The sequence below is a fragment of the Xiphophorus hellerii genome, chromosome 18 (genome assembly GCF_003331165.1).
Source record: "Xiphophorus hellerii strain 12219 chromosome 18, Xiphophorus_hellerii-4.1, whole genome shotgun sequence".
NCBI classification, from domain to species: domain Eukaryota; kingdom Metazoa; phylum Chordata; class Actinopteri; order Cyprinodontiformes; family Poeciliidae; genus Xiphophorus; species Xiphophorus hellerii.
Window position 1 is genome coordinate 26,878,789 of NC_045689.1, and position 20,166 is coordinate 26,898,954.

General features: G+C 39.3%; 1 protein-coding gene across 2 annotated transcripts in view; it reads left to right on the forward strand.

The window, feature by feature from the left end:
* Window positions 1–2,233: 2,233 nt before the first annotated feature.
* LOC116707758 (mediator of RNA polymerase II transcription subunit 13-like) overlaps window positions 2,234–20,166 on the forward strand; it is a 29,168-nt gene continuing 11,235 nt past the window's right edge. Inside the window, exons 1-15 of one of the 2 annotated variants that reach the window (XM_032545294.1) lie at window positions 2,234–3,014; window positions 3,663–3,897; window positions 8,702–8,870; window positions 12,289–12,434; window positions 13,322–13,519; window positions 13,798–13,992; window positions 14,785–14,941; window positions 15,051–15,158; window positions 15,978–16,676; window positions 17,121–17,337; window positions 17,872–17,905; window positions 17,999–18,120; window positions 18,222–18,309; window positions 19,067–19,257; window positions 19,345–19,544. In XM_032545294.1, the coding sequence (XP_032401185.1) occupies window positions 2,949–3,014; window positions 3,663–3,897; window positions 8,702–8,870; window positions 12,289–12,434; window positions 13,322–13,519; window positions 13,798–13,992; window positions 14,785–14,941; window positions 15,051–15,158; window positions 15,978–16,676; window positions 17,121–17,337; window positions 17,872–17,905; window positions 17,999–18,120; window positions 18,222–18,309; window positions 19,067–19,257; window positions 19,345–19,544 (2,825 nt within the window). In that variant the 5' untranslated portion in view covers window positions 2,234–2,948. The remainder of the gene's footprint in view (window positions 3,015–3,662; window positions 3,898–8,701; window positions 8,871–12,288; window positions 12,435–13,321; window positions 13,520–13,797; window positions 13,993–14,784; window positions 14,942–15,050; window positions 15,159–15,977; window positions 16,677–17,120; window positions 17,338–17,871; window positions 17,906–17,998; window positions 18,121–18,221; window positions 18,310–19,066; window positions 19,258–19,344; window positions 19,545–20,166) is intronic. The other variant, XM_032545295.1, reaches the window with a different exon arrangement.

Genomic DNA, 20,166 nt, shown 5'->3' on the forward strand with positions numbered 1-20,166 from the left:
AACAACTGGTAACTGATGTTGCCAAATATTATTATGTTTCTGCTAAGCCTCCCACTAAACATGATTTTGCTTCGTTGCAAAAATCACAAAATCTTACAAGTATATTTGTCTAGTTTCTAGTGCAAACATCTTCATAGCCTTGAAATAAGATAAAAACTAACCTATTATCTATATCCTATATCTTGCTTAAAAGTTACTTGGAAGTTAGTTTTGTCTTATTGCAGGAGTACCAAGACATTTGCACAAGAAACTAGACAAAAATACTTGGTAAAACTTTGTGATTATGGAGAGTTGGTGTTGTATTTAGTTAACTTTCAACACAAGATTTGGTCAAATGTTGCCATCTTGCAACAAGGCTGCAAATTTTGTACTCATGGCATAGGACTATGATTGTCTGACAAGTTTGACCCAGATTACCAACGTCTCTCAATTACGCATCACAGTTTTGATTTTTATGTTTGTTACAGTCATCATCTGTGAAAGTGGCTGCATTTCTCTAAGGGTGCAGAATACACTGAATGTCACTGAGATCGATATTGAATCTGCAAGTGACAAAAATCTACTGTTGCGTTGCCTCGCTCCCTCCCACTGAAAAAAAAAATCTAATTTTGTCAACTGGAACTGGAAGGAACTGTAGAACCCCATTCAGAGAAAAAGCCATTTAACCTGCAGCTACTCTTACATGTTACGCTCCTAGTAAACAAAACAGTTTCATGCATCATGTTTTTGTTACATTGTTGTCTGAAAATGAGTGTATGGAACATTAAAATGGTGATTTAAAATTTAAATGGTTCAACGAATAACCACACAGGTTTTTCTTGGGAATTTTTTTTTTTTTAGAAAATAAACCTAAAGAAAGTCAAACAGGGCAGAATTTAAGCATAAAAATATTTTTTTTACAATTTGACAGTTTGCTCTGATTGACCATTTTAGAAAATAACTTTGGAATGTATTGAAGGCTAGCTATTGGTTTTATTTTTGTTTTTATATAGCATTTTAGTTTGTAAATATAATGTTCAATAATAGTTACAATGCGACCAAAATTTCTACTTGAACATTTTGATTAGACACGAAATGTGTATTCAATTTGCCGCAAGTCTCAGTGTGGTGTTTAACAGGGAACTGTAGATATATATTTACATAGGTTGAGTTACAAATGGTTACCTCAATTTAGTAAATGTAAAGTATTGTGGCTGAGAAAGTTTCTGCAGAGAGAAGCAAAAATGTTAAAGTGGATTTAATTTTTTCAGTTAAATTCTGAGAGTTTGTTTTTAATTCTCACTACTAGCTCAATATTTAGGTCATGTGCTATACACTAATTATAACAATACACATATGAATCAAAGTCAAGGATGAAGTAAATGAAGAAAAATGTTTTGTTTGGAGGAAAGCAATATTCAATTTGTTAATGACTTTATAAATTACCATTAGTGTTTGCATTATGTATATCATTTTCTGCATTCACATTAAATAATAAGATTTGTTCTTCTAATCATTTGTTTCATTATTAACCATAGGATATCTCTATATCTATTTATAAACAAAAATGTGCATTGTGAATTATGCTAAATACATCTGAGGAATCACAGGTAATGTATCTTGTATCTTGTAATACAAGATACATACATTATTTACAGTTTTACTTGCCTTTTGGAAATAGTGTCTTTGCATGTTTCTAAATATTTATAAAGCACAATAAAGTTGAACATTTAGTCAAGAGAATTTAACCTTGTGAAAAATAATTCTAATTACCAAAATGAATTAAAAAAATTATATTTTCCTCTTACACATTTGGAACCTTAACATAACGTGTAACTGTCAGAAAAATAATTATTTCACAGTAATGAATCTGGAAATAGTTCAACAACTTTTTGCTATGTGAAATATGCCAAAAAAAAAAAAAAAAAAGCAAAACATGCAGTTTTTGAAAGTTTTTGAAAAGTGGTCTGCTAATTTAGAAAATGTATTGATCCACTAATTCTTCTTCTGCTTGATGCAAAAGTCACAGAACATCCGGTCTTCTGTCAGACATGAACTCCTCCGCAATGTACCCAAACTCTCAGGATGACAAAACAGCTTAATGACCTTTTTGTTGTTCAGCCCTACAAAAGGTGCATCTAGCCGCTATGACAGACGCTCCGGAGCTCTCATCTTGTAAACTGTGAAGTCATGGAGCTTCTTGAAGCCGGATGACGCCCCCCATCAACACATTTTGGCCAATGGGAGCTGAGAGGCAGAGTTGTCCTCCTGGCCGCCATTAAAAGAATTCAATCCATGTAGTGAAATAATGGAAATCTGCCGGAGCCATGGATCCAGGCAGACAAGAGCAGCCGACGAGTAGTCTCGGAGATTGTGGCGTTTAATCTGTTTTAGGTTCAGTTGTATAATGACGGAGCGACGTGGTGCTTTTAGTGTACATGGGGGCGGTGTAGCTCATTGTTTTATTGAGGCTCTGGTATGTTAGCTCGGGTGTTAGCATAGGCTAGCTGAGATCAGGGGGAGGGGAGAGTTCCTTTGCTTTGAAATTGTTTCTAGCTGACATTAGCATTAGCATACCAGGGACCAAGCTTTTGTGATGAAGTTTTCCTAGCTCATTTTTCTTCTTTCGCATTTAACTTTTCTCATGTTGGATTTTAACGCTTGTAATGTTGTGGTTGCGTCAACGTTGTCTGGCTGATCCTTCGGTATTGTGGGCTTGAGCCTAACCGGATCAGACAATACATTTCAAATAGGATTGATGAATCAAATTGCTACAAGCCTACAGTTGTCGCTCCCTGGCTGCCTGTCTAACGTTAGCTTAGCCGCCAGGCTAGCGGCGGCTAGCGCCGGTTAGAAGTTGCTGAGCGTTTCAAGCGTCGCTTCGACACCCGAGTTTTACACCTATCGGCTCCTGCCCCGAAAGGCGATTGAAACAATGGACTTTAACGTTGCCGTCACGGTGTGAAAGGATGAGTTCTTGCTTTGTACCTAACGGGGCCAGTTTGGAGGACTGCCACTCCAACATCTTCTGCCTAGTAAGTCTCCGCTGCTAGCGCTAGCTGCTGTGTTCCTGAGAGGCCAGAAAGCCATTTTGGCTAATAAGGCAACAAGCTTTGTAACGTCAGTTGCAGACTGGCGTGAGGGAATTACTGGGCCTGTAACTTGAAAACCGTGACCTGGCGAACTTTCATAAACCGGGGGACTCCATGTTGCATCGCAGTTTTATATAAAAGAGTTGTTTATGAGTGCGGAGTCGAGCTGTGTTTACAATGCAGTTGTTACAAGAATTTTCAGCGCTAGCTACTGTAACAGGTCGGGTCAACAGGCGAATTACCTTAAACACCCTATGTTTTTATTTCTTTTTCTTTTTTTTAATAATCCTACACTTGGCTCACATTGGTCAATTACTGTCTTAAATTGCACTCATAAACCAGCTCTTTATTATAAAGCAGTGAGAAAGTTATGTCTTGAGGCTTGTTTGTGTTGTCTTAAATATTGCCAGCAATTCTCTTCCTTTTGTCTTTTTTATTGTGTAAAATAAAAAAAAAACTATATATATGCACCTGCCTTCAGCTTACTGTAAAGGGAAATGCGCTCATGCGTAGCCATGCAGTAAACAACTGACAGTTGCCTCCAAACTCTGTTAAAATCCTCACTTTGTTTGCCTCTTCCTCCTCTCTCAGGCTGACTTGACGGGCATAAAGTGGCGGCGTTTCGTGTGGCAGGGGCCCACTTCGTCGCCCATCCTTTTCCCGGTGACCGAGGAGGACCCCATCCTGTGCAGCTTCAGCCGATGCCTGGCAGCGGATGTGCTGAGTGTGTGGAGGAGGCACCACACCCCGGGTCGCAGGGAGCTCTGGCTCTTCTGGTGGGGGGATGACCCCAGTTTCGCTGAGCTTATCCACAATGAGCTCTCGAGTAAGTGGAATGCATCCATTTCCATGTTTTCAGCGGGATTTGGGTCGTTTATCCCCCCCTTTGGTCGCACTACATGATGGGGTCATTTAAATGCAGATGGCATTATTCTGTAGAAGATTTTTTAAAATACTGTTGCGTTTGTGGAATCATTTGAAACTAAAATATGTGCCGTTGTGTAATCGGCAGTAAAGCAAACTTGATTTTAACTGGTCAATTAGTCAGGCTATCTGCTGAGGTTGTCCTCTTGCAGTCACTCATAAGCCTGCCAACTGTACGTTTAAAATTGCTTTGGTTAATAAAGAGTTATGGATGGAGCTCCTTTAGAGTCCACACCATGGCTATCTGTGTTCTTTATCTGCTAAGAAACATTTCCAAACAGCAAAATTCGTCTTTCTTGCAAGCAAGGGAATCGTTTGTCTCCAGCTGAGGAAATCTGTCTTGGTTTGTATACCATTTCCAGTCGCCAATGAAGTAGCTTTCTTTCAGCCAACTGATGAGGAGTGCAGACCTAGCATTGCCAGCAAATGCTTAACGTTCTTTTACTTAGTTTTGCTTGCATGGAATGTTTCAAACCACAATTTTTCGGCCTAAAAATTTGTAATTTTTTCCCATAATTTTCCCGTAAGTACTACATAATCTTTTTGACTCCCACACAATAATAAAATGAACAAAATTAGTGTTTAGTTCAAAGTGAAGCTCCAGATGGACAAAGAAAGTTTGCATTGCATTGGTTAAAACCTAATGACCAAGATGACTAGTATTAACTAAATATGTTAGTTACAAATTTGTTTAATCACATCATTCACACAAACCAATGTGATTAATAAAAGATGAAGTGCAAGTGCTTTACATTAAGACTACATTCACACCAGCCCTGTGTAGTCTGCATTGTTTGGCTAGAAAGTTTGGTTCATTTAGGGAGGTGTGAATGTCCAATGAAACTCTTTTGCAGACCAAAAAAACAAACTCTGCCCTGCTTACAAACCGAGCTATCTGTTCTCTTGAAGTGAATTCCGGTGCTGTATGAATGTGAATGCCAAAAGGGCCGGAGACGACTCCAAAAGCAGGAAGATGACTTTAGCGCACTGTATTCTGGGTAAATGGAACCAAAACAAACGAGCAAGTCTAACGCTAGCGGGAGAAATGGCTTGTGGTCTTCTACCAACAAAAAGAGAAATCCTGCAACCGCTTAAATTTGCTTACGTTTTGGGAAGAGCGAAGGTGCGCCCTGTGTCTTCTTCAGAGGGTTTTGTGTGTTTTCCTTCGCTGGTTGTCAGTACAGCGCCCTCGCAAGTGAGGGAGGGCAACAGAGATTTTTCAAACGGTTTGTTTTGTTTCATACAGAGTGTGAAAGGGAACCACAGCAGCTGAAAAATGTCACAAATGTTGCAACTTTGGTCCCTAATCAAATCGAGTCCACCAGACCATCAGGTGTGAAAACACCCTAAAATATGCAGGCACAGCCATGCATCTAAATAGTTGAAGTTGCGAGAAAAGCAAAAGCAGACAAACAAGTGGTGCAGCAGACTTCAAATAACCCAAAACTTGAAATATAGATATATATATTTAAGTAAAAAATAAAAGAAAAAAATATCCCAAGTTTTAGGTAGGGCTGAAATTTATTTCTGCAGCTTCTTAAAGTTGTGCTACTAACAAAACCTTACAAACCATCCAAATCTACATTACCACTGCCTAACTAGAAGCATGTCTGTACTTTAGACCACTCTGACCTTAGAAGAGTTTTTTATTATGCAGTTATCAGATGTTCAGTCCCAGTTTGTTTTGAAACCGTAGCTCAGGCCGAGCCGTCCAATGACCGGAGCCAAACTCCTGACTGACTTAAAGGGACAAGTGCGTATTTACTTCTCTAGACTGTAGGGAAAGAACATGACACACACACACACAGTAGCTTAGAGGAAAACTGCAGTAACTTTTGTGCCGATTTTTTTAAGGATAATAAAAAGCTGAGATCATAAAATTTATGTGTCGGCTAAAAATATTGACATATTTTTGTGGTCAAATCACAGCAACTCTTGCATTCATCACTTTTCCTGGTTGACCCACTCATTGTTAAGGGATACATTAGCCTGTCGTAATTATCAGTTAATCTATTAATCCCATAATAAATTAAATGAGCTCAATAAGTTTTACTCTGATATCTTTTTAAGTTAAATTTTGTTTACAGAGGCCTCATAGTCCATTTTATTTGTGGTTTTGGCTGTGTGAGGTTTTTATTTTTGTTTTGGGTTCAGGGCTATTCGAGTCCCAAAGGGCAATTAATGTTACAGCCAGTAAAAAAAGTCATAAAAACTAGGAGAATCAATCTGAATTATTGTTTTAGGCTGTGATTTATTTTGGATATTTAAGACCTTCCAGTGCTAAGTGTTCTTTACAAAGTTTTAGTCTTTGAGAGGCTGAACTTGAATTATTATACTATTATCAATATATTACATGTAAATTGCCTTAATAACAATATTATCGCTGTATTTTGTGGGACAATTTATCGTCTGGCAAAGGGCAATTTTTATTTATTGTTTTTTTTATTTAAATGTTTTTGCCTTCATTATATAAACTCATGAAAATTCAACTTAAATGCGCAATCCTATACTGTAAAACAGCAAGTGAAGCGACACATTTCTTTCTTCTTAAAACTTTTTTTCACAAAGCGTCATATTATTTACATTAAAATGTTGGCGTGCATCTCATTTCCAGTATGTGCCACAAAATTCTTGTGCATTGGTATGGACAAAACCACAAGTGAAATGTTACCATGACAGCGCTACTCAGCCCATTGATATCGTCTGGTATTTATTTATTTTTCTTGCATACGGAGACGGACTTCCTCTTCTTGTTTTCCAGCACGAAATGTAGGCCCTTGAGTATTTGACTTCTCTTACTGTCTTGATGTTATCAAAGTGGCTGGCACCATTAATGAGATATGCGTTCCACTGCATGCCTTTCCGTAGTAGTGCTGCAACAAGTTTGTTGTGCTTTTTTTTTTTTTTCCTCTTAGTTCCCGTATGTGACTTAAATCTTTGACAGCGCAGTGGTTGGTTCATGTCGAGCCATTTCCCTCTTTCTGAGGGAATCGCACTACCTCTCCTTGGCATTACCGCGTCGCCCTCAGGGACTCTTGTCATTAATCAAACTTGTTGACTTGCAGAGCTCGTGCTTGCAGTCGTCACCACGGAAACGACGACAGCTCTCATTACTGTCATAACTGCAGACGGCTGTTTGTGTTTGAGTGCCAGCAGAGGAAGTGCTGATCTTCATTGGCTGTCTTTTTTTTTTTTTTTTCACAGAATTTAACTTTTTGCAGTGACTTATTGTGCGGCCTGTCATCTGCCCTAATTCGTGCGTGTTTATAAAATTTTTTGCTCAGGACTAATATTTGCAAATGATTGATCTTGGAAATTGCTCTCGGTAGAGCTGCTGTGCTAGTACTTGCAGGAAAAATTCTACAATTTGTGGGAACCTTGCTCATGTTTAAACACGTTGAGTGTTTGACACTCAAGCTGTTTCATTATAAACTGCGTCAGGAGCTTATTGATAATAAAAGATCTGAGAATTTACGAAAGCCCTGCTCCTTTAAAAGAGAAGTTTTGGACTGGATCAGGTCTCACTACCAGACAACAGAGTTTAGCCATTGCACATACAGTGTGAGGTTTTTTTTTTTTTTTTTTTTGAGAAATCTCAGCTAAGCTTCTGAAACAGCAGTAATGCTTAACTTATCTTTGAAAGAATAACTGATGCCTACTGAAAGACTAGTAAGACTTTTTTTTCTTTCTATAGACATGGATGTGTTTCAATCTTACTAAAAATTTAAATACAAAGAATAGACATACTCAGATCCAAGGTTTGTAGTCTGTTTTTTAATCTCAAAATTTGTTTTCTATAATTAACACCATTCATTACTTTTTTTTTCTGATTTCCTGTCATAAATGATGAATATTTATATTTGCAGAAAAAGCAGCATCACACAACGGAGCCCTGTCTGTCTAAACTTGCATACAGTTATTAAAAAATAAATGTTTGTGCTATTAAGGAGAGGTCAATTTGAATATAGCACTTAAAATACATGTGTATGTAGAATCAGTGGGATCTTTTCTCTCATAAGGAGGCGATTACATTAAGAGAGGTTCCTAGATGCTCAAAAGGATAAAACAGACAAACATTGTTGTATGATATTTAGCTTTAGAAGTGTAGTCCAGTTTACTGTTTTGTAATTTTGAGATCATGTCCCTGAAGTTGGTACGAATTGACATGAGATGGCTGGCGGTTTCCTTTGGTAAATGTAAAAGTACAGACTGCAAAGCAGTTAAATGACTGACACCTGCTTAAGTCTAACTTTCTGTTGTGGCAGCCTGAGGAAATGGGCCTTCAGTTTCCATTTTAAGTAACCTTTCACACCTTTTGTGACTTTGTGAAAAACCTCTCAGAAACTGAAAATGGCTCACTTTGAGTCTTCTTCTCACTGTAACAACTTCTACACCAAAGAGTGCTGCAGCCAGTGAGACCTATTGGCACTTAGGTCCTGTGTGTTCACTGATGGACTGATCAGATTTTTGAGTTTCAGAACAAACGCTCTCTGGCCAAATCAAGTCCAGCTGAAAATAATCAATTTCTGATTCACAGCTGTTTTCTTGGCACATTACCAAACTATTTCATAAATTAAATCGCCTTAGTGGTCCCATTTAGTTTGGAAACCGAATAATGTTGGCAAGTTTCTGACATATGTTCCTGTTTACGTTTAACATTAGGCACTTTGTTGGACTCATGACTTAATGCCTGTGTCTTGTTTCAGGCGAGGAGAATGGCGAGTGGGAGAGCGGCCTGTCCTACGAGTGCCGGACGCTCCTCTTCAAAGCCATTCACAACCTGCTGGAGCGCTGCCTCATGAACCGCGGCTTCGTTCGCATCGGCAAGTGGTTCGTCAAGCCATACCAAAAGGAGGAGAAGATCATCAATAAGAGGTGGGCATCAATCAAATCCGGCAGTGGTTAAAAAAAAATAAAAGGTGCTAAGAGCACAGATGAGTCGAATTCTGCTTTATGAAAAATGTCTCTTTTTAAAAGTCATTTTTAATTCTAACTTAAAGCACATTTGAGTGTTGGGTTAAGAAAAAAAAAAGCATGTGAAGGTTTTTTTTTAATTGCAGGTTTTATTCTAAAGGAACAACTCAAAAGGGTTAGAGGTCAAATATGTTTTAAGAGTTTAATTTTAACATAGTTTCTCTGTGAAGGTCCTTTTCCCTGGCATGAGACATTTCACATTAAAATAAAAATTTTTTTTAAAGGGGCAGTGTTATGTGCGTTTCAGGCACATGGTAACATTTTATTGTACAATAAAGTAACTATGTAAACTTCAGCTTTTATAAAAATGTTGCGTATATCAAATATTGCTTAAAAGAACTCCTGGTCTTTCTGTAAGGAAGTCACCACAACATTGCTCCTCTATTAACCCTTTCTAATTGCTGCTGGCTAGTCTGAAGGAGCTCAGTGGGGGTTTGAGGTGCTCTGTGAGGCAAAAGCTTGGCAACTGCAGTCGTGTTTTTGCAGTCGTGCCAAATTTTAGTCTACGTTCTCTGTTTGGGTATTATTTCAGATTTTCAGCATGCAAGACTCTGCTAATGTTTCTTTTTGTAACAGAAAAGTTTTGTTTTTTTTCTTAAGACTGTTAAGTTTCTCATACATGTGTCAGAAAGAGATGAGTGTTTATGGGTACTGCAGAGGGAAGTTTTTCTTAGCAGATGTTGTGAAAGTTGTGGTTGAAAGTTGGCTCAACAGTCGGTGGCCTTTCACATCCTTTTAATGATTACAAATTCTCTTTTGGGATTCAGCTGGAGACGTGCTGCTGAAACTGGCATGGCTATTATTAGAATATTGGTTTCTAGTTATGAGACGTTACCTTTCAAAAACGGCAAAGATGAACACAAAACTGCATGTCTTAGTCAAATACGAGGAGAGATTCCCAGCTGTCTGCGGCTCCCCTGCATCTTCCGGTTAATACTAATATGCATTTTAGCAGCTGTATTTTAGGGAAATATGTAACTTTTTCTTAAGTTGTGGAATTTTCTAGAGTTAGAATGATTTTCTCCTTTTTTTGTGGTCAAATTAAAGGAGAAATACAGTATATAGTGCCACCCAATAGGCTTTTTTTGCTGGCTTTTGAGGTACACCACATACTTTTTTTTTTTTGGCCAATACTGATTTTCAGGTTTGTTCATGGCTTACTAATTGCAATTTTTGACTGGATTCTGATTATGTTTTTTTTTTTCTTTGTTCAAGTGACTAAAAGACCTAAAAAGAAAAAGTGTTGCATAGAGGTATTAGTTTTAAATCCAGCTCAGGATTAGGAAATTACCAGAAAGCCATTAATGTGTCAAAGCATTAAACCCAAGCATGTGTGTCAAAGTTCTTGGTGTTGGGTGATGCATTTGTAAACAAAAGATAGTAGGAGTTTCTAGTTCTGAAATTTTTTATGCTTTTATACAAACAAGTTTTAAGTTTTTAGTTTGAGAGTGTACAGCACCAACTCTAAAATAATAATAAGAGATTCTGTTTGATTTCTGAGGTCAGATTTTTCCTGACAGCTTTCATAAAAGTCAGAATGGTAGCTTGAATGTCTGTCTCCTAAATGTCTTATGTGTTGTTTCTTAGGTGAACAAATGTTATATATGCTTATTTTTATTCCTTTATTGATGCTTTTAATAAGAGATTTTGTCTTGAAAGTCAAGATTAGATTTATTTTAGTTTCTGAATTTGGGGTTAGTTTAACTTGATTCAGATTTCCAACTGGCTTTCTCATAAATCTAAAATGGTTTTGGATCATTTACATATCACTACATGAATGTGAGATCCTTCTAAGGTCAAACGTCAAGCAGTGGTTTACATCATAAAAACATCATACAGTCACTGAACGAGCAATAAACATTACATTTTGTCAAGTGCCATCATCAAAATCCTCAAACAAATATGTTGATCAAAGTCTTCTGTCATAAAAATGAAAGCCTGAGGCAACCAAAAAGCGTATAAGCAACTAGATGATCTGAAATAGTTATGCAGAGCTGGGTTTTTTTGTTTTTTGTGTGTGTGTGTGTGTTTGTGGTGTTGTTTTTTCCTGTAAGTGTGCTAGAATAGATTTAGTGTCTGCTCTCAAACAAGGGCCAGGGGAGCCCTAGAGTTTCCTGACGAGCTAATTTGAGCCCTCCGTTTTGGCTGGGCTCATGTGACTCGTGTGTTTGAAGCGCGGCCCGTCGCTCCGGCTCCATCTGGCAGCTCTCTTTGATTTCAGGGATGTGTTTCAGCAGCTATTTCAAAGAGCTGCTGTGTATAAGAGAGTGTGATTTACCATTCACTTGTGATCACCTTTAAGAGCCTTTTACTTTTCTTTTCTTTTTCCCCCCCCCCTCCCTATTTAAAGCGATCACAACACGCTTACATCGACTCTTCAACAAACACGCAGCGGCTCCTTTTCACAGAAGTGTGTTTGTGTGTTAGCCTCGCTGTCGCCAGCCCTCTCTAGCTGGTAAACACACGAGTCTTTGGAAAATGCTGAGTGGGCACTGTGGTTTTACCGCAGCCGTGTCAACAAATACTATTTCGGTGCATTTTCTAGATTTCTAGACGGTTAGGAAATGCACATGTAATATTTAAGGCTTACAATCGCTTCCCATGTTTATTTTTGGCTCATTTCTGCAGGAAGATTTGGTGAATAATTTAAGCGAGTGTGGGGAGTTATGCAGGCTTCGAATTGAGAACAAGTTGGTCCCATTACCTTTAGTATCAAGGTGTTTATACACAGATTTAACTCATTTAAATTAACAAAACAGTTATTTTATTTGACATTATTCCTTGAGGCCTGACCTGCTGATCCAGATTGACCAATTCGCATTTCCCCCCCCTAACTCCTATAAATGTTCTTTGATAGAAGTTGTAGTTTTAAATCCAAGAGATAAATACCTTGCAAGATTTTGTATGTTTTTGTACTTGTATAATAGCTCCTGACTTTTTTTTAAACCAATTTTATTCAATTTTAACCTGTTTGACAGTTTTATAGACCAAAAATAGTAGGTCTTAGTTTGAAATTATTTAAAGAATAAACGAGTAGTTAATTATTTGGCCTGCCAGTCATCCTGCAGAGGCTATTGTGATTAAAATTAATTCTTAATTACAATCTCTAGACAATTAATACATTATTAACATTAATTCAGTCCAAGAACAAGCGAGGAAGCCTTCATTTTATACATTTAAAATTAGAATTTCCCGATGAAATAAGTGACAATTAGATGTTTAGCTTCTGGTCCCTTGGTCAGAGAACTGATGTTTTGCATATTTGTTGGCTCACATTTCTAAATGTTAATGTGTTTTTTTTCTTTGTTTCGCTTTGCAGCGAGCATCTGTCCTGCGCCTTCACTTTCTTCGTCCATGGCGACAGCAATGTCTGCACGAGCGTGGAGATCGCCCAACATCAGCCTCTTCAGAGACTTGGCGAGGAGCATCTCAGCCTCGCCCAGCAGAGCTCCAGCCCCCTGCAAGGTGGGAGCAGAGTCAAAAGTTTATGTTTTATTTACATGGTTTGCACATAGTCTGGAAATGTTTGGAACTTAAGTTTAATATTCTGTAGTAATGAATTTTTTTAATTATTATTTTTCATTATTTTCAAAAATAGAAATCAGAATTCTTGAAAGTTTTAAGGGTCCCATTTTTTGGTCAGTTGATTGTGTCAATGAGGTTTGACAAAAATGTCATACAGAAATCAAAAAAACAGTTTATCTTTTTTTTTTTTTTTTGCTCTTATTACATGTGGTTAAGACATTAAGACACGGTCATTATACAAGTTCATAAAGTCTCTTTTGAATGCTTTTAGTGTTTCTCAAGGTTTTAAAAGTGCCTAAAGTTTAAAGTGCATTAAAGTCCTGCTTTGCCAAACAAAATCACAAACTTTTTGTTTTTTAACAGAAGTATGCTACATTTGCAACTTATAAAATTAGTTTTGCTAGTTTGTTTTGTTTTTTATTTTAGTAATCATTTCTGAGAAGAAATTATTGAAGTTTACCTGTTTAAAAATATTCCAACCGGTTTAAAAATGTATAGTCACAATTAATTTAATTCAATCTTAAATATTGTTTTATATTGACTTAAGTAGGCCGTTTACCTCATTCTGCTTAAATGTTCAAAATTATTTCAAAATGACCTCTTAATGTCCTCCTTAAATGAGAATGAGATAAATTGTGTTATTTTGATATTTTTGGCAATAATGCACCCCAACTAAGTCAATATTTTGTACACAAAAATTCAGGACGTTGTAAAACTTCTGGGAAACATCTGGAAATTGGAGTCTGAAGTGAAATATGTCATGTCAAAATGAAAATTTTGAAGGGGGCGTGGTATCTTAAACGTGTTGTGAATCTTCGCCCCCGCAGTCATCCTCAGCCCGTACGGCCTGAACGGGACGCTCACCAGTCAAGCTTTCAAGATGTCAGATCACCCGACGCAGAAGCTCATTGAGGAGTGGAGGCAGTTTTATCCCATCTGCCCCAATCTGAAGGAGGTGCCGGAAGACAAGATGGAGGATGCAGACTGGGAGGATGACTCCCTGGCTGCTGTGGAGGTCCTTGTCGGTAAGGTTTTAGAATTATTTTACAAGGCGCCGATGGGCAGCAGGAGTGCAAGCAGGTAAGACGCAGAAAAACTTTTTACAGTGACTTAATTTTTTGTAAAGACTAAAAAAGTTTGAAAAGAAAGAAATAAATTTGTTCAAACTTGGACTTTTTTACACGACTTTAAGAAAATCAAATGATGTTGATGGACGACATAATTCCATTCGAGCACCTTACGTCAGTATGTTTTTGAAGTTTTTCTTTTTTTTAAAAAAAGGGGTAAATGTGCTTGCTTCCAGCCGGAGTCAGGATGGTGTATCCCTCCTGCCTGGTGCTGCTCCCCCTGTCGGACCTCCCCGCTGTGGTCCCTCAGGGCTCGGCCAACACTCCGGGAATGCAGAGCGGTGCTCACCAGGGTCAGGCAGCTCACAGAGACTCGGCCATGTCCTCGGTCACTCTGACTCCGCCCACGTCGCCAGAAGAAGCCCACACAGGTTCGGCTCACGTCTCAACCTTACAGACGTCACATGTGCGCGATCGCACTGGAGGGCAGAAACACTACTCTGCGGCGATGACTAGCATTGGGTTTTAGCTGTCAAGTTGTCAACGCAACGCGCTAAGTTTTAAATGAACATGTGATGTATAAAGGAAACAGGGACACAGTGCTTTTCTACTAATTGTCAACACTATAACAACTAGATGACAAGGTCAGGAAGAAGTTTTAATTAAGGAAAAAAAATGGCGAGGGAGAGGGAAGCGATGCTAGCTTGACTTTGACAACCTTAACCATGTAGATGTGCTGTGGAATTTGGTGTGTTTTGGTTCAGTTAAAGAATAAAAAGGCAACCCACACATCAACTCTGACAGATCATCAGTAGAGCAGGTATTTAAATTATCTAATCAACCACCGATTTGTTCAAACAATCACTTAATAGTAATTGCAAAATAAACATCAGACCTGAAAACATGAGACTGTAATGGACTGAATGTTAGGTTTGTGCGGAAAATATTTCTGTGTTTTTTGGAGTTGAATCCTGACACACTAATGGAGCTGTTGTCAGTCGGTTGCTATGGCAAGGGGTCGTTATACAGCATAGTGGCCAAAGAAAAAAAAGAAAACGAGTGGTTTTGACTTGTTCTTTGATTTTTCTGCGTTAGTTTTTCTTTTTTAAAAATATGGTTTTTTTAAAGGTCTTTTTGCTTTTGCAACGTGTCTATAAGCTCTTTCTAAGCTAAATTTTTCCAGGTTAACGTAGTTGCTCTTATTTTTTTCCCCCTTCCACTAGACTATCAGCCTGCCCAGAGATGGCTGAAGATGTCTTCAGGGTCTGATTGCTACAGCTCTAACAACACTCTTCACGGCGGAAAAATCCCCCGCAGGCTTTCCAGCCAGATGGTGAAAACCGTGTGGCAGGAGTACAACATAAACCGAGCAGGGAACAAGTACGTTTTCTTACCATCCCTTTCTGTAAAGGGAACGAACGTTTCCCGGCAGGTTTATTTTCTTTTTGTCCTGACTTTGCTGAAAATGTGGCTCCGCTCCGATTACCAGGAGGAAGTTTACAACCTTGACGAACGGAACCTGCGAGGAGGAGCCGGACAGAAGCGGATTCTGGGATTTTGTGGAACCGACTCACAGGCCGTCGTGCAATTGCTCGAGGTAGGGAGAACATTTACCTCTCGCTATTTATTTATTCATTTCAAACAGAGGTACCGTTTAGCCTTCTTGTTGCACATTTTGGACTTTTCTCTCTTACAAGCCTGAATGATCGTTTGTGTAAAAATTATACCATTTTAAAAATAAAAGGTTTAGTTATTACTTTAACAATTGTGATTAATCGATTATTGAAATAATCAGCGAATATTGTAATATATATAATAAAATATTCAGAGCAGTAATTAGGCCGAATTTATACATTAGAAATGTAGGTTTAGCATTTAAAACTAAAAAAAATCTTTGTCCGTGATTGTTGTATCCAGAACTAAAGTGGCTTAGTTTTAGCTTCATCTGCTTCAAATTCTGTAAAAAAAAAAAAAAAAAAAAAAATTAAAAAATCGAACACTCATGAAATTTTGTGTTGTTACTTTTTTTTTGGCCAAACAATTCTTATTTTTTGTTTAAAAAAGAATTATTTTTTATATTTTAATGTAATTTAAATATTGTATAAAATAATTTTAAGTGGTTAAATGAAAATCTGCAGAATGCCCCAATGTTTTTTTTTTTTTTATCCGATTAATCGTCAGAATAATCAATTACAAAAAATAATTGTTAATTGCGGGTCTAGATTTAGTTTCCTACCCTCAATAACAACATCCACCCTAAGCACTGTAGGTTTTATCGTGCTCTTATTGATCAGAAAAAGGTTGTAATTTTTAGTTTCCAGCTAGCTACTTATTAGTTGCTAAAGGTTAAAGTTGTTCTATTCTGGTCAACCATAAATAAACTATTGATTTATTATTATTATTTTTTTCTACGCAGGCCTAAAAACCAGAAGCAGCGATCCAGCAGTACCTCAGGACACCCGCCGTCTTCGGGCCAGCCGCCTCAGCCTGCCGCCAAGCACAAGCTGGGTGAGAAGCTGGAGAAGGGCGAGAAGCAGCAACGGAGGCCGCAGACTCCCTTCCACCACCGCAACTCGGTGAGCGAGGAGCAGTCCATGGAGCCGCAGACCCAGAGACTTTGCCCGAGGCCGCAGGAGGAGGGCTCGTACCCCAGCTTGCACCATGCGGACACGGCGCCGCCCAAAGCCCCCTCCCTGCACGCGCACGGCCCTCCCGCGGACCTTGTTGGCTCGCCGCCGCCCCCTCCTCTCAGCCCGCGTCCCTGCGACCACGTCGATGGTGAGCTGACGCCAAGCGGCGCCAAGAATTCCTCTACGCCCATCCACCAGGCGTTCTACCCGCCTTCCATGGAGCCCTGCCTGATGCCTCAGAAGGGCTCGACGGAGGAGCCGCAGCCGGACAGCGCGGCCTATCCCTCAAACTACAACGAGACCTTTGAGCCCACGGTGTTTATTGGTTCGGCGATAAATCCCGGAGAAGACTCCACTCACAACCCCTGGAAGTACTTCAACCTGCCCAGGAAGAAAACCTCCAACTTCTTGACGCCGCAGTTACCCGTAGATAAAATACGGGATGATTCGTCAGGAGGTTCGGAAACGGTGGTGTCCGTCACAGAGTAAGCCTTACTACTTCTTCTTCTCTTGACGCGCATTAAAACAGATCAAAACGGAGCATCTGTGCATCCTTAAAGAGTCTTCTTAAGGATCTTAAACTTGTACATCTAAAATTAAGGCTTTAAAATGTCTTGGATTACTAAAAAACATGAACTTATTAAATGTGTTGTTGCAGGGCTTTTTAATCTCACATATTCTCAAATATGTAGAGAGCCATATGCAGTGTGAGAAGCTGCTGCCAAGAGCCACAAATACGCTGCAGAAATGTCAATTTTTGCTATTCTTAATTGTAATCCAGCATCATCCCCCAACAAATCCCCATATTTGTTTTTACAATCTTAAATTGAACTCGTTGGCATTAAAAAAAAGATCTTAAAAGTCTTAAATGTGACTTGCTGAAACTTGCAGAAGGCCTTTGCTTATCCCCCCGGTTCCTCTCTTCTCAGGCTGATGTGCAACTCCTCGCATCCCCTCAAAGTGTCGCAGGAGCTGGTCAGGACCTACGCTCAGCGGAGGAACAGCCATCTCGGCTCCTCCGCGGGCGACGGAGAGCACGGCGACGAGTCCGACCCATACGCCTTCGTAGACGGAGACGACGAGTTCAGCATTACGGAGAAGAGGGACAAGGTCGGACCTGAGAAGGACGGCAACAAGAAGCAGAAGGTGGGTCCATTAATCCTATTTGGGTTGTTGGGGATGCACCAATCTGAAAATTTGGGCCGATATCAATAACCGATATTTGCTGATATCATATGTAGGTGTTTTACTACCCTTTTGAAACCTTGATGAAAAACGACCAAATCGCTGTTTTCACCGCTGCTTCTCTGCTTTAAACTACCCACAGTCCTTTGCTGCATCACTATCACTGTCACATTACCGAGCAAATACGACATCACTAACCTCCACTCTGCCTCCAAAAGCAAACGGAAATAAATATCGGACCGGTTTTATGTTAAAACTATTAATGTGAACCGATGCCGATGTTAGTTTCGATATATCCTGCATCTTAATCTGTTGGTATGGATATCTGCTACCTTTAGCTGGAACAGAGGGATTTTCAACAGACTCTGTGAATGACAGGTGTAAATGTTTATATGCAGATTTAGTCATAACACATCATGAAAGTGGAAAAATTATAACAAGGGTCTGTTGGAAAGTCGAATCATTCTCATGATTTTTGTCTTTTTTTGGATCCAGTTGGACGATGGAGGAACGGCGACTTCTTCAGATGGTGAGAAAGAATCCTACAACTGAACATTCACCTAAACGAGGTATTCAGAGTGTCCTTGCTTAACGTTTCCCTGCAATCTGTTCCACTTTGCAGACGGTCAGGGCCAGTCGAGCTGCAAACCTTCAGCCTCGACCAGCCTCATTCACGAGAAGGACTTGGTCGTGTCCCTCAGCGACCTAGAAAAAATGTTTAACTCTGACGAAGATGAGCAAGAGGTGAGTTGGAGGAAGTACTCCTCTGCTCCAGAATGCCATTTCAAATCGCTTGATGCTTGTCGGTGGGGGAAAAAAAAAAAAACAAGCTGTTTTTTCTTCAGCCTGGATCCAAAAGAGCCGGAGCCGGTAACGACGACAAGACCAACCTTAAAGAACCCAAACCAGAACGCCTGGATCCCTTGTCGTCGTGTATGTGGACGAACCATTCAGTTCTTTTTATTCACGTTTTGTCGTGGTGCTACAAGCAATTTTAATGCATAGTATTGGGATTTTGTGTGAGAAACTAATAGAAGTTATTTTCCAATTGGAAAGCAGAAGGAATATCATTTGTGGTAAAAATAAAATGGGGAAGAAGAAAAAATCAGATACTGAACAAATAGAGCTGCAAGACTTTTAGGGTGTGTCTCTATTAGCATTTCACACCTAGAAACTGGTATTATTTGCATTCTTTGCAAAGCAGCTTCGTAGCAGACTTGATGGAAAGCACCTGTGAACTGTAATTTTTCCAAAGTCGTTCTACAGATTGCTAATTTGACTTGGGGACGGGCTTTCCGGATCTCGTCTACGTAGGCTAACGTTCATTCCTTTGACACACCCTCCTCTTTTTCGATGATTGGTTGAACTGTGGAATATTTTTAAACTGTCTCAGATGTGTGATTTTTTTGGAGGGGGGGTTTCTGGAGGCAATTAGTTAAAATTAAATACAATTGTATTGTATTTACGGTAAAACAATAAAAGGGGATGAATCCAAATTATTAAGGGATCTCTGCTTTGGTAAAGCTAAGACAATCGCATGAGATGCCAATAAAACTCATTAAAGTTTATTTGTAACGGGGGGGGGGGGGGGGGGAGAGGAGAGGAGAAAGAGTGTCGATGCTGTAGTGATCATCGTGCGTCGCCCCGCTGTCGTTTTTACTCATTAATGTCTTCACTTGTGTGGGTTCAGCAGACCTGATGATGATGTATCCCACCCCACCCTCTCTGGATCAAAACGGCTACTCCCCCGGGAACTCCGGGACCAAGGACGGCCTGGAGACGGGGGCCGGTCTCGCCCTGCTGGACAGCAGCCAGCTCAGCAGCCACTTCAAGATCGAGGTGGAGGAGGGGTTCTGCAGCCCCAAGCCGTCTGAGATAAAGGTGCCGCCCCTGACGCCGCCAGCAACAAATGCAATGGCGAATAAAACGGAACTGCGCCAGCATTTATGTTTTTCTTTCCGTTTTCAGGATTTTTCCTTCGTCTACAAGCCAGAGACGTGTCAGTCTATCATCGGTTGTTCCATGTACGCCCCCTTGAAGACGCTACCCAGCCAGTGTCTGCTGCCTGTGAAACTGCCAGAGGACTGTGTGTACACGCCGAGCTGGACCATGGGAAAAATGGAGCTGATGCCCCCAGTGTCGACTGTCAGCCTTCTCACCAAAGACAGGTAGTGATCTCTAACGTAATGAACATGTTTTCCAAGTTCTGGGCCTCTCAGCATTCATATGGGTGCCTAAAATCTTTGAAAATGTTTGAATTTCATTTAGGTGTTTTCAAGGTTTGGTTTTGTAATGAAGTGTTATTTACAGTTGAAAACGGATATTTTTATACACCTAATAAAAAGACAAACACATCTTGTTCTAACTGTCTGAAGTCAAATTAGACTACACCTTTTTTGTTTTTGCTTAAACACAATTACCAAAATTATTTCTGTTTGCTAAATGTCAGAAAATGTAGCAAGAACATTTTTTAGAACCTTTTTTTTTTTTTGTAATTTTCTTTGTATTTCTTTTTTTTACAATGTAATTTAAATTTTGGGACAATTTTTTATTTTTTTTTCTTTTGTTTATTTTTTTGTTCTCAGAGCAGTCAGGTGTGTTGGTGTGTGAGAGACAGGGAGAAACATTTCAAAACATAAAAATGTTATATATTTTAGTTTATCCTGCTGTGGAATGTAAAATACATCATTATTAACAATAATAAATCTTTGACAGATGATTTCAAGTGCTATATTGATAATGGCACAATAATGGAAGTTTGACCTCTCACTGACAAACTTTCACTTCCTA